The 13,869-nt window shown below is 44.3% G+C and overlaps 1 protein-coding gene across 11 annotated transcripts in view; it reads right to left on the bottom strand.

Annotated features, from left to right (window-relative positions):
* Window positions 1–13,869, bottom strand: part of AMPH (amphiphysin) — a 951,873-nt gene that overhangs the window by 100,712 nt on the left and 837,292 nt on the right. For all 11 annotated transcript variants that reach the window (XM_085607441.1, XM_085607443.1, XM_085607442.1 and 8 more), the window contains one exon: window positions 11,904–12,020. In XM_085607441.1, coding sequence (XP_085463567.1) covers window positions 11,904–12,020 — 117 coding nt within the window. The remainder of the gene's footprint in view (window positions 1–11,903; window positions 12,021–13,869) is intronic.

Genomic DNA, 13,869 nt, shown 5'->3' with positions numbered 1-13,869 from the left:
GTTTATGAAAGCAATGTATTGGCAATGAAGTACCTGAGTCCTATTTCAATGTTTATGTTTGAACTCTTGTGTATTAATTAATGATCAGAGTGCACAACCCCTTACCCCTGAGCAAGGGGACGGCTGTGCCACTGGACTAACGAGTGGATAGTACATGTGTGTGTGTGTGTATAGGATATCGCCTAAAGCAAAGCTGAACACGGGACCCCGTAATCATCCACGCATGATCAGTTAATCTAAACTTGCAGATTTTTGCAATTTAGGGTATTTTATTTTTCAGGTTTCAAATACAAGGTTAACTTGTTTCGGTGCAAGTCTTGCTCACAATCTTGTTTTTAAATCGCCTGGCACCATTTTAGTGAAAAATGATGAAAACATACTACATCATCATATCAAATGGCACAAAAAACATACTAAATATTTCTAGTATAGTCACAAAAAAGTAATTGTATATACCATATGCTTCCTAAATGTAGACTGATCATAATAGAAAGGAGAAATACAAATAAAGGGCCTGATTTATAGTTTGACGGATGGGATACTCCATCACAAACGTGACGGATATCCCTTCCGCCATATAACAAGTGTCATAAGATACAATGCACTTGTAATATGTCGGATGGGTTGTCCGTCGTGCTTGTGATGGAGTGTCTTATCTACCAATGGAACTTGTAATACGGCCGTCAGAACTGTGACTGATATCCCATCTGCCATATTATCAGTGCCATAGAAAATAATGCTTTCGTAATGTGGCAGATGGGATATCGGTCAAGTTTGTGATAGAGTATCAGGCCCAAAGGCAGTGAAATATGCCTTATCACAACATATAGCCTGCAACACAATGAAATAAATGGTTTATGAGCAAACGTTGGAAAGTAACTAACAGCTATCCTATTATTGGCAGTAGGCTAGTAAACAAATATTTTATTATGTATAGGAAGGTGATTTTCAATCGGGTGAAAATTACTTTTGTAAACTAAACAGTGTTAGGATGCTTTTGGTTGGAGAGAAAAACTAGTATTAAAGGATGTATTAAATGTCACATTGGAAATTTAGTGAAAACTGTACAACAATTTTGATTCCGTCTACAAATAATACAAATCCAACCCGTAGAACCGAATGTGAAGTTCCTTTAGAAAGGGGAGAATATGTGACTGCTTAGGAACTTTTCATAGTAAGCGAGCAGCTGTGTTTTGAACCGGCTGTATCCTCCTCGGGAGGGAGTCCCAAATAGAGCTCATTGGCATATTCAAGATGAGAAGTGATAAGGGCATGTATGACCATTTATGGCCATGTAGGACCATTTTTAAGCCTGCAAAGGGAGTCAATACAAACAATTTTTATTGACTTTTGTAGTCCGAAACAGGAGCCCAAAACAGCTGCCACCTGTGGGACAAAGGATAGCTGACTGTAGATCTTAACAGTAAGTTATGGATTACTGTAGTGCGGGCAGGGTGAGGAGGAATATAGCTAGGCCAGCAATCTCCATCTCAGAATAGGGGGTGGAGAGCCAAATAGCAAAACCTCAGTTTTACCAGCATTGCATTGTAAACTGCTGGTCCACATCCGCTGAAAGATAGTTGTTGAACAGGCTAAAAGCATCTGGTGAGCGTCTGGTGAGTTACTGTCCATAGTAAGAAAGAGCTGAGTGTCATCAGCTCATGACACTATTTGGACATCAAAGGACTCCACTAATGAGGCCTGGGGGGAGGGGGGGGGGGGATCATATAGGAATGAAAAAAAGAGTACGGTTCAGGGTGGAGCCCTGCAGGACTCTGAACTTTATCAGCTTGGGGTTATATGAAAATGGTGGTATTCAGACCGTTGGCCTCTATTGGCAAAAAAGAGCTAATCCAAGCCAACGCAGAGCCGCTGACTCCTATATTTTCCAAGCGCTGGAGCAGGATGGAATGAGACCCTGTGTCAAAGACTGTGGATAAGTAGGGTAATTTAAAACTGGTCAGGTTCCCTTGATCCAAGCCAGCTTGATAGAATCAATGACCTCCACTAAAGCTGACTCAGTACTGAAACGAGGATGGAGGACTGCCTGGGACTGGTGCAACAACTGGCCTTGTTCTAAATATTTAGATAGTTGTCCATTAATAAGCTTCTCCAACATCTTTGATAAGGCAGGTAGCACAGAGATGGGCCTGAAATTGCTCAGGATGGATCTATCTGCTGAGGGCTATTTAAAAAGGGGCAGCAGTCTGGCCTGTTTCCAGCAGGTGGTTACAAAAGCTGATTGAATTGAGCTGTTAAAAAGATGGTTTTAAAAAGATTTGATGCCCTTCAGGCTAGCAGTCAAAATTTGAGCGGGACATGGATCATCTGGTGAGCCAGATTTGCACTCTCTGGGCCCGATTCACAGATCTAACGTAAGATAAAATCCTAAACTTACTACCATTTTGGTATTCACAGAAGGCACTTTACTCATTTTGGTATTCACAGAAGGCACTTACTCATTTCGGTATTCACAGAAGTTAGTAGTCCTAACTTTAGGACGCCTAAATGCCTTCTGTGAATACCGAAAGTCTTAAAGTTAGGATTTTTCTCACTTTAGGAGTAGTAAAGTTAGGAATCCTAACTTTAGGACTCCTAAATGCATCCTGTGAATACCGAAAGTCTTAAAGTTAGGATGTTTCTCAGTTTAGAACTCCTAAAGTTAGGAGTCCTAACTTTACTACTCCTAAACTGAGAAAAATCCTAACTTTAAGACTTTCGGTATTCACAGAAGGCATTTAGGAGTTCTAAAGTCCTAAACATCAAAACTCAAGCAGAATTATCTTAGACCAGTCTTTCTTGCTGGTACCTTCTATAACACAGTAAAATTGTGTTGGCTCCTTCCAGAAGAAATTAAGATGACTCATTCTCTCTCACTTTACTTTCTTTGAATAGCTGTCAGGGCTCGGGGACGGAGGAGCTAGTAGAGGCGCAGCGTAAGCATAGGACCGACAAGAAGACTAAGAACTACACCTCCCAGGTCACGGAGGCAAGAACTACAATTCCCAGACTCCTCGTGCAAGTCGCGCGTGGCCTACATAAGCTCCGCCTACCTGTAACACGGGGCTTGTCACTTTGTGTACTTCCGGGTCTCAGACGGAGATCCCTTGGACTTGCCTACATCTGACGAAGCGGGAAGTTCGGCACCGAGACGAACCTCTCCAATTCCAGGAGACTTCGCGGGCGTCCGGCCCGTGTTCACATCTGCCGCTCTCCAAGCGCGCGGTAAGAAGCTGATAACCCCCGAGACCTTCCGTGGTGAGCGCTGCTCCCATTCCCTGTGTGAAGGGCTGGTGCGTGGTACGCACTTGCCTATCTGGTGGAGACGCGCGCTGCGCATTGCGAGGTTTCTCGCGCTTCTCTACCGGACTACAAACAGCTACCCCCCCTTGCATCGCGGTGACGACCGCAAGCTCCCCAACATACCGCGAGAGCGCTGCTCTCTGTTCCCTTCCTCCCAGACCTCTCTTGGACGCACTTACCTACCGAGCCGACTCCCCAAGGACACCCGGGATAAGCCGGTGTTGGACCCGGCCCTTCTGGCAGGTTCACCCCCGAAACTTTTTGCTTTTTTATGGGTGACTTGGTGTAGTGATTCTTGGTTTAGGCGCACTTTACCACTGTGTCCCAGGGTAAAGTGCGTGCGGGTGTTGAGGTTGGCCTGCCCTCCCATAGGAATGCATGGGGGAATGTATGTGTCCTGGTAGTTCCTGATGCGTGGGGTGTGCAGGCCCGAGTTTGGTATGTGCGGACTCGTGTGAGTGAATGCTGCGCGATGATGTGTGCGGCGTGCATGTACCTAGTGTGGAAGTGCCACTTCTAGAAGTGGGCACTTCAGTGTGCAGTATGAAATGTGTGGCTTGTCTGGCGATTGGCTGGTGGAGGTCATGTGACGGACTAGGGAAATCCCCAGAGTCAGGAGGAGTCACCCAGTGGTGAATGGGGAGTTAGCATGTTGATGGCTGGGGAGGAGTGTACCTGGGTCCTGAATAGGACAGGGCTTTCCCCACACAATGCTGGCGCCGGCCCCTGTGGTGCGTCTAATGACCCTAGCCCTGCCAGTGAATAGGGAGAGGGGCTGAGCAAAACAAAGTGCTCAGGAACCTGTTGGAACTGGTTCGCCCCTTCCCTGCACCTTAGACAAAGCCTTGTACTGTATAAAAAGGGGCTGTGTCCCCTTACATGGGGTGTTCTCTTCCAGGATCCACTTGAGGGGGGCCTGCTGCTGCTGGGCGCCAGGAGAGACCGCCACTGGGGACTGCCTCCCTGTTGGAGGGCCCTGTGAGCTGGCCCCTGGGCCCAGTCCTTGCCCCCCTGCTCTGTGCAGACTTTTTGGTTGCTGAACTTTACTTGTAGCGCCTGGGAGCGCTTTTTGGGGCTTTATGGCGCTGGGCGCGCTGTGTGGCTTGATAGCGCTGTGAGCGCTTTGATTGTGCCTGCGGGTGCCCACCCCGCCAGGGACCTTGCCGCTCGTTTCTGGCCCTTCATGCTTTGAATCCGAAGGCGGGAGCCCACCCCGCGCTTCAGAGAAGGCCGGTAGCGAATTCACCGCCGCAGCCCGGAGTCCCGGCCGTGTCATCCCCCTGCCGCGCTGGGATTGGTCCAGCGGAAGGGGGTGTGGCCCACGTGATCGGGGCCTCCAGGAAGAAGCCGCGCCGTGAACACGGGAAGCGGACGGGAGCCTACCCCGCGCTTCCCGGAGCCAGGAGAGTGAGGAGTGCGGCAGGAGCTGGTGCGGAGGGGGCGCGAGGCACATTGTCGGTGCCTGCCCCTCCGCGAGGAAGCCTCGGAGTCCTTCACCCCCCCCCACAGGAGCGGAGAGAGAGAAGACGACGCGGGAGTCCCCCGAGCAGCCCGGTGAGTGTTTAGAAGGGCTGGGGGACTCCGCGCATGTGTTGGGGGTGCGGGGGCAGTATCAGAGCCCCGTGAAGGCTCCAACGTTGCCTGACAGAGTAGGTGGCAATCAGAGTGGCCCCGGAAGGCAGTGGGCCGCTCCAACGTTTGGGGGCATTGTTTCTAGAGCCCCGTGGCTCCAACCTCGAGGGCAGTATTGGCCCAGAGTCCCGAGGGACTCCTACGACGGGGCACTGTTCGCTTAGGGCCACGAAGGCTCTAGGGGGCATTTTGTATGGACAGAGCCCAGAGGGGGCTCCAGAGGCACGCAGAGTGCCTGAGTTCATTCCACAGCTGCCCAGCACTTAGTGGGCAGCTGCCACGTTTAGGTTGGGGATATTTTTGCTTGAGTCTGCGCAGCTGGCGCAGCTTGACTGGACACAGGGTGTCCGAGCCCCGACAAGGCCAGTGGCCTAGGGACTGCCACAGGTGGTGGCTTATGTGAGTTTCCTAACCTGCACCTCGGAATGTTTTATGCATCATGTGTTTTCCATTGCTTTACACCGCTGAATGTATTTTATGCATCATGTGTTTTCCTTCCCTACACCTCTGAATGTTTTAGGCATCATGTGTAATGTGCGTTTACCCCTACAGGTATTGTGATACTTAGGTGGTTGTTTGTTTTCTCCTAGTACAGGTGGTGCTAGTGAGGTTCTAGTTCCCTGCGTGACATTTTCCTAAGGTGGTTAGGGTTGCGTAGGTGATACTTTCTTGTTACCAGTAGTTACTGGTTGTGTGTTATATGTGTATTTTGTGCTACAGTAATTTTATATTCTAAAAGTGCTGGTTCTTGACAGTGGTCCATGTGGCCCTGTCCCCTGTACATATAATCCCTTGTAAATTCTGTCCGTGCCTGTTGGCACGTTGTAAAGTGTGTGTTTTTATCTAATGTGTTTTATTATAATACAAAGGCTATTTTTATAGAATACCTTGTGTGGAGTTTCTTTTGTGGTGGGCCTTGGGTGTTGTTGCTGGGTGCGCGCGTAAACGCTTTACACATTGCCTCAGAGATAAGCCTGACTGCTCATGCCAAGCTACCAAGGGGGTGAGCAGGGGTTATCTTTGGCGTGTAACTTCCTTGCCCTGACTAGAGTGGTGGTTTCTGCCTGACTTTGGCGCAAGCCTTAGCCAACCAGAAATCCCAGTTCTAACAGCCGGTAGTTGCGCCTGCCGAGACACGCTATCCAGACTTCCTGGTGAAGTAACCAAGGAAGGATTCCGTCTTCCCTCACGGCATCAGCAACCCCCGCAGATAAGTGCTATTAACATTTCTACCGTATAGTACTGAACTCTGTAGTGTGTTTATCAACCTGCCGACCTATGAGGAAAGCAAAGACTGGTCAGAGTAAGTGTACAAGCGGGGGGGGGAGCTCGGAGAAGGGGAGGTAGGTGCAGAGCGCGCGTCTGATGTGTTATGTGCTTGTGTCCCACTTGCAGGGCCCTTGGGGTGGACCTTACCAGAGATTGAGTATCTAGCAAGGACCTCCCGTGCCTGTGCCTGCCAGCAGTAGATTATTTTCGTTTTGGTTCTTTTATCCCTTTTTTCCCTTCCCCCTAGAGGTGTGACATACATGTGGTGTTTCATGAGCACGCAGGGGTGTCACCCCTGTGGGGAGAGGGTCTATTAGCAACGCATCGTTCCTGCTGTACCCGGCTGACCGGTGAGTCAAGACTCTTCCAACGTGAAAATAGCATTAGTTTGTGGCTGACCAGGAATTTATCAGTATTTATATGTTTACACTGATGAGTGCTTTTTCTCTTTCAGTGAGGTTTTATCAGTTATTGTAGTTTCAAACTTAAAACAGAATAGCATATAAACACATTATAATAATATGTATAACAAAATAAATAAAAACAACAAATCCCTGCTTGATTGGCAATGGTAGGCTTTGTGCAGAATCTGTCCTATTGCCAGTCCCTGTAGTCATCTGCTGCTGTGCAGCAGTGGTTGTCTGCTGCAGTGGGTTGTCTGCAGGCTAGGCCCTGTATCCAACCCCCATTGTGCACAGCCAAAGATCTGTGTGCACTGGGGGTTGGCCACATAGTTTGGCCACAGGAAAGCCCCCTGACCAGCACCTGCAGTGCACGGATTTGTGCCCCCACTCCTCTTACATTTCACCTCCCCCTTATCAGATCTCATTGAAACCTGAGATCTTTGCTCTATCATGCAGAGTTATTAAATGACACTGAAGGCATTAGCAAAAAACACTGTTTTGACCCATTCCTTAGCTTTAATTGATTTGCATAAAGCTGAAACTAACAAGAGTGTAAGTTTCATACAGATACCTATCCTGCGCCAAAGTTGTAAGCAACTCAATATTTTTATGCCTTACCTTTGAACATTCCCCTAAGCCACCTCTCCCACAGGATCTGCATAAAACCTGAGATTCCTGAACTGAGTTTAACTTTCTATCAGCATTCCAAATGACTGGCAGATCAATTAAACTGTGGCAAAGCTATAAGCTCATGAGAATTGGTTTGCCCCCCCCCCTTTTAACTTGACCAGCCCCTTACAGATCTGCATGAAAGCTGGCATATCAATAGAAATTCAAACATTGTAAATGACTGCGAAATGTCATGTGGATTCTTTATAACAGGCCACAGTCATTTGCAAATTAACACATTTTGAACCGTACTTGACTGTGCCCCCCTCTTGATGGATCTGCACAAATTTAAAAATACAAAGAGAAAGCTAAATATGCTGAGGCTTTCCCAGATTGCACGTAAATTTGTCAAACAGCTTTAAAATGATAGGCAAATCAATAAGCACCTTCTTCAGCTGTCAAAATATCTCTACATGTTATCTCTTTGATGCCCGCCTGACACATTTTTCAGATACTAATATCTCATAAACTACTGTACAGATTTCCACCAAAGGTATTCCTTTGCGTAATGTTTTACTTCCTAGCCAAGTTTTATGTATTTCACTTCAAATGTTATTGATGTAGTGTACAGCAAAATTTCCAGTGGCAGCTAAAATAGAAAATGCTAGCTCTTTAACTTTTCCCCTGCACAGATCTGCATGAAATTTGGCATGCCAATTCTTAGCCAGTTGTGCCACGGGCCTGGTAAGGTTCTTGCAGATTTGTCAAATGCTGACTGGGTTATTCGCAGCCCACAAATCATTAGGAAAACAATATATATTCACTAACAAATAACAATTAAGGTGTAGTTATAGTTAGAACTCATAAAACATTACACCTTACCTAAAAAAGAAAACTTCACTGAAAGAAACACTTTATTCAGTGATGGACACACCCAGCCATCTGAAGGGCCATATGCCCCCACAGGCTATAGCCCGAGGTAGAAAGGACTCTCATCAGTCTTATTCTCCTCATCCTCCCTCTACCCCTCCTGCCATGGACCAGAAACAGCCTCGGGGTATATGTTCCCGTCCTCCCAACGCAAGTACAACACTGTTGGAGTGGATAACACTGGCCCTTGCTGTGCCCTGCAATACCCTGTGCTCCCAATCTCCTGATCTCAACCTCCAACCCCCACCAGTACTCCTACTCCCATCTTCCGCCTGGTCGGAATGGGTGGACAATGTCAGTATTTGCCTACGGATAGTGGAAAACTACACTGTAAATGACCCTGTATTCCCAGGTCCATATCCTTCTTGAAGCAACAACTAGCGGAAATTTGGTGCTGGAACATTGACTAGAATCAGAGATTTTGACCCTCTCTCTCCCAGTACCATGCACTAATTTCCATCTAACTCATAGCGAGGGCCAAAGTGAGGAATTTTGTGGCTAAAGAAAGTCCAATCGACAGATGGTAGACTGCCTTTCCAAGATCAGTGCAGGTAAAATTGCCTGTACTCATTAAACTATGATCAGCTACGAACTGTCATTAGTCACCTCACAGCCCAGTACGAAGAACAGTAACTGCCTCGACTATGGGTAAGTGTGCTGTTTGTATGCCCCAAACCCAGCAGAACCTTATGCTATGCCAGTGACTACAACAAAAACAGGAGCACCTCTAGAGGGACATTAGAGTCCACTGTCAGAAAAATACCCAGCAGAATATAAGAAGTCAAAATGGGTAGGAAGACACAGCTGTAAAAGCCCTGCACGAGACATTCTTACTATAACTCGCCTCTGTGACATCAGAAACCCAGGCACTGCTCCTATGTAGATTCCCACATATCCCATCTGGGTTGTGTGCAAGAGATTGAGGCTCCAAAAGCTCCAGGTGCCTTTGAGAGAATTTTCTCCTTGCCAGGCTTTTCTGCCCGGTCAAAGTCCTGCTGCCCAGGAGAAACCCATTCATTGGGAAATTGGGCACATTGCTTCATACAAATGAACCACAAGCAATGAAAGTTGTGGGCACAGTCTAGGACACTGATTCATGACATACAGAACACCTTAGTGGACAGTCTCCCTCTGAATAATGAGCCTCCACCCACATCTGGATTTTTAACCCTTCCTCGCTCTGCGTTGTGTGCACAAAAGGCAATAAAACCCCAACAATACCATCATTTTACTGTTAGTATTCTGTGAGGCATACCCATTCTCTAAAAACTCAGATATATCTGCACCAGGCCTGTAGGCAGAGTCACACTAACAATAACACATTCTCAAAATAAGAAAAAAGCAGTTGGAATTATGTAAATGCATAACAGACAACATTTTGCAGAAACGTGCACTTTTTGCTAACAGTATTTTCTAAAGCAATAGGTCTATTCAGAATTCTGTACGTAAAAAATGACTTTTTGTAAACTTGTTACATGCTCTTTCCATCCCTACACTTTGCAAAGTGTGTTGAGGTCCCCTTCAATAAAGAGAAAGCTTTCTGTACAAAAAGGTAAGAAAACTAGAAACATCAAATTAAGCCACCACAATCCTGGTTTCTGAAAATGACAAAAGCGATTAGAAAACATGCTGGGGGCTCTCAGAGAGGCAACTTTTACTGAAAATGTCACATACCACTAATTAGTTTTCCTTAAAAGTTTGACACACAAGACCTATTTAAGAGTCTTACAAAGCAACTACATTATTGGGCCAGGAATTTTCTGTCGGGAAGCTAGAAACATTGCATGACCAAATTATAAGTTCCAGAACAATAATTATAATTGAAATCCTTCAATCTTGCTTATAGAGCCACTAAATGACAAGGTTCTCAAAATCACACCTGCTCCCCTCTGCAGTAATTCAGCAACTGTGCCTCTGTGAAATCCAATTTTCTACAAAGAAGAAAATTGATAACCGTGCGTTGACATCCAGACAGAAAGAAGGATAACCAGCAAAGGTCGTGTCAAAAGACTGTGCACTGAAGAGGACCTTGGTCATTAATTATTGTTCACGGCCTGCGCTATTGTCAACGTGTGATGAGAGACAGGACTTTGAATACTACCAAAGTAACAAGACAGGGTACGGTTTAAAATATCTGTAAATTTCAATCACATCATGGAAAACGAGTCCACAGGCATATCATCAGAGCATAAGCTTAGAAAAGGAACTGGAAAGGTCTGTGCCTGTGATATATTGCTTCTGGACTTTTTCAAGAACCTGCTATTAGTATCCAAAGAGACAACAAACCAATATAAACAAGATATTTATGCGCCACACTAAATTTTCGAAGGAGCAAATGTACACGTGACTATTTGCTCATTGAAAAATTTGCTTCAAAATAAGCTTTCCAAGGGCACGCTGGAAAACCTGCCATTGCTACAGGTTTCCAGATATAACTTGGTAAACGTTTGTGAATTGCATGGTTGAAAACCGCTGGGTGTGAATTTGATGTTTTTTGTGGATTGGGCCCTTTGTCTAGAAACCATCTTAAGAAGCAAATCAGACAGCTGTTCAGACAGGTAATCTGCTTAATCGTCGTACATCAACCAAGAGGTGTCGCACCAAAAAATAGTTTCAATGCATGGACATATTTCTTTCCTTCTCCAGTGAACCAATATTAAAAAATAGCACTGATTTACTCATAGATGTTTCAGAAGAAATGATGCCAAGCAATCCGTAGGCTTAATTGAGGCAATTTGGCGATTTGGGGAAGCGGTATGGAACCACGTATCAAGGTGACCAGTTTATATTCCGATCTTACTGAGGAGCGTCGATTAAAATGCTACGCCCTGAAGATTTGAGGGTGCAATATAGCCGAATGAAGTCAAATTCATATCTGCTCTTTTGATGTTCCTAATCATTTTGGACAACTTAATCCTTTTTAGATACTTGTTGATATGAACAAATTTTAATTATAAATAAATCTGAAGAATAAGTTTGAAATCGACGTCTTGTCAATTATGAAATAATGATTTCTGCATTCAATAAACCATCAATACATATTTGAAGCAAAAAAAATTCTTGACGTGTTTGCACTTTGGGTATGAGAAGATATTCACTGATTCTTCATCCTATTGAACTATTATCGGAAATTTAGACACTGTCTTACTGTCAAAATTTAAGCCCTGAAGAAGTTCCGTCAATTTGTTTTGTATGGGAACCTAACACGTTGGCTGTTTTCTGCGTATTTATTATCTGTGAAATTAAAGCCTTGAAAAACGGAAGAGTAACATTTTGGACTTTGTATTTCATGTTTAGTGCACCTCCATTTGTAAAAAATTTGGCTTAATTGAGACAATCAAAGGACAAGCAAAAATTGAGAACAGGATAAACTGGAAAGCGCATCTGCAAGTTCTTTTTAGGAGTTAAGGTATCATCTTGTGTGGTTAAGTCTCTTGATTCCCACTAACTTTCCAAAGAGCCAAGAGACATCACAGCACTCTCCTCTCGCCCAATTTTATCCCTTGTATATCACAAACACGGAATGGCTTTTCTCTCTATTTCTCAATTGTGTTTTGTTTCCAAAATTATGTCAGCATTGAACACACCTGGGGGGTACACCCAATAGCACCACCCTCTCATCTCCCTTGAGAATGAAAATGGAGAAAATAAACTGATGAATCAATGAAATGAAGCATAGTGATGAAAAAATGTAAGTGGATGAAGTACTACGATGCTTTGGCAGTCGATATAAATTGTGCATTGAAGGGAACTTACCACAACCTCCTCCGTTACTTCTGTAGGTTCTGCAGTTACAGCCTCCACCTCAAGAGAAGTCGGCAGAGGTTCTGATTCATCAGTCTGTGCTTCCAATTGTGGAGTTTCTTCGTCAATCTTTTTGGATTGTGGATAATCAAAATATAAAGAGAAACACATTGAAAAAAGATGATATTTGGCAAGTACTTTAGGGGAGTGGAAAAACAGCAATTGGTCAGAAAGACTTTTTTGATAATGTTACTCCTCAATAAGCTAGTTCTCTATTTAGCTCCGTTTTAATCATGCGATGGTCATTCAGCAAACATATAAAAATTCAGTTTGACATTTTGATATATATACTTGTGGAATCAATGTCTAATAGATAGTAACACATAAGGAAGTGACTTGACAGTAACTTTAATGTCTTTTGTCATTGCAATGTGACAATATATGGTGACATGCGTTGTTTAGACAAAGTAAAAGAGGAACAAAGGTGTTACTTGAGTAGTGGAAGGCTAATGATTTATATCACAAAAAGTACAACATCCAATTCGATGTTACTTTTCAGAAAAGTGAAAATAAATATAAGAGGATCCCCACACAACTCAACTGTGGCTGGGCTCATTACTGACTGTAAAAGAATTTCGTAGCGCGCGTTGCATTTTGCGATGCAGCGCGCGCTACGAAATTCGTTTTATTTATTCAATTGTTTACTTACCCCCAATTATCCATATTCTGGTTTTTAGTACCCCCCACCCTGCCCCTCCCCGCCATTCCGCCCCACAAAACTCCCTCCACGGGCCGCGGCTGCTGTAACTCGTTAATCACCCAGATCCCTGGCTGTCCTTAGAAATAGAGAGAAGTGCTCTCTCCTGAATGTCGTTATCTTTGCCCTCAATTAGTGTTTTGTTTTTGTTGACTCCTCTTGCTCTTGTAAAGTGCTCTGATACCTCCGGGTGTAGCCAGCGCTATATAAAAACTTTCAAATAAAAAAATAAAATAAAACACACAAACATAAAACAAACCTTCTTCAAAATTCAATAGCACTGTAGTGAGAAAAATCACAATGGAATACTGGAATGCATGACACAGTATTTCAGGATAGTTAAAAATGTACCTTACATAATCTTAGGCCAGAACTTTACATTGTAAAGGCCTGAATGAAACCTTAACTTTTATTTCCATCCAATGGTGATACATTTTGGGAGCAAAGTCTGATTTGCAAGGCATAATTATACCATGAGAGAACTAATAATTTAGATTCCCGATGCAGTCATAAGAGAATGCATATAGAACCAAGCAAATGTTAAGTAAATGCAAACACTTTATTTCAGAGACCTTGCTTCCCGTGCAAATAGATGGCTAAGGAAACGCAGCTTGAGGTGCGGTTTACAGGCACAGTTCGCAAGTATAAGTGGGAATGTGTACTTCTGAAGAGCTCTGCCTGCAGACCCTTAAACTTTGACTGGGAAAGTGGGGAAGCCTGCTAGGTTCCCTGCAGAGACAAATGAAAATATTTAAAATAAAACCAGATGAACAAAATCAAATAACCCCAAACATCCCCCTGTATACCAGGAAGATATGAGAAGACAAGGGAATTGGTAAGGCTCAACCAGAGAACAAATAACCAAATTATGACGTCAATAAACTGTGGATTATGATTACAGAGACGCAGATGAACTGTTAAAATTAGCAGAATCTCCTGTTTGCTTTTTTGCAGTGCAGGAAAGTGCCAGTGACTAAACTAAAACTTGTAATGCCTTTTATAGCTATTGATTGGCAAATTTCCCATTGACCATATTGGCAGACTTATTGTGCAACCTCTGCCAAGAGTGTGGTCAGAACTGCCATCTTTAGGGAGGGTTGCTAGGGTGATGGATGTTTCCATGACAAAGTGGCTTTATCTTCTAGGAAGAGTCACTTTGGTGCTGAATAATTTGGTGGAGAATTCACCAATGACAGCCAATGCGTGCAAAAATTCCATTAG

The sequence above is a fragment of the Triturus cristatus genome, chromosome 5_2, assembly GCF_964204655.1.
Source record: "Triturus cristatus chromosome 5_2, aTriCri1.1, whole genome shotgun sequence".
Classification (NCBI taxonomy): Eukaryota; Metazoa; Chordata; class Amphibia; order Caudata; family Salamandridae; genus Triturus; species Triturus cristatus.
Note: the sequence above shows the minus strand (reverse complement) of the source record. Positions and strands in the feature narration are given on the sequence as shown.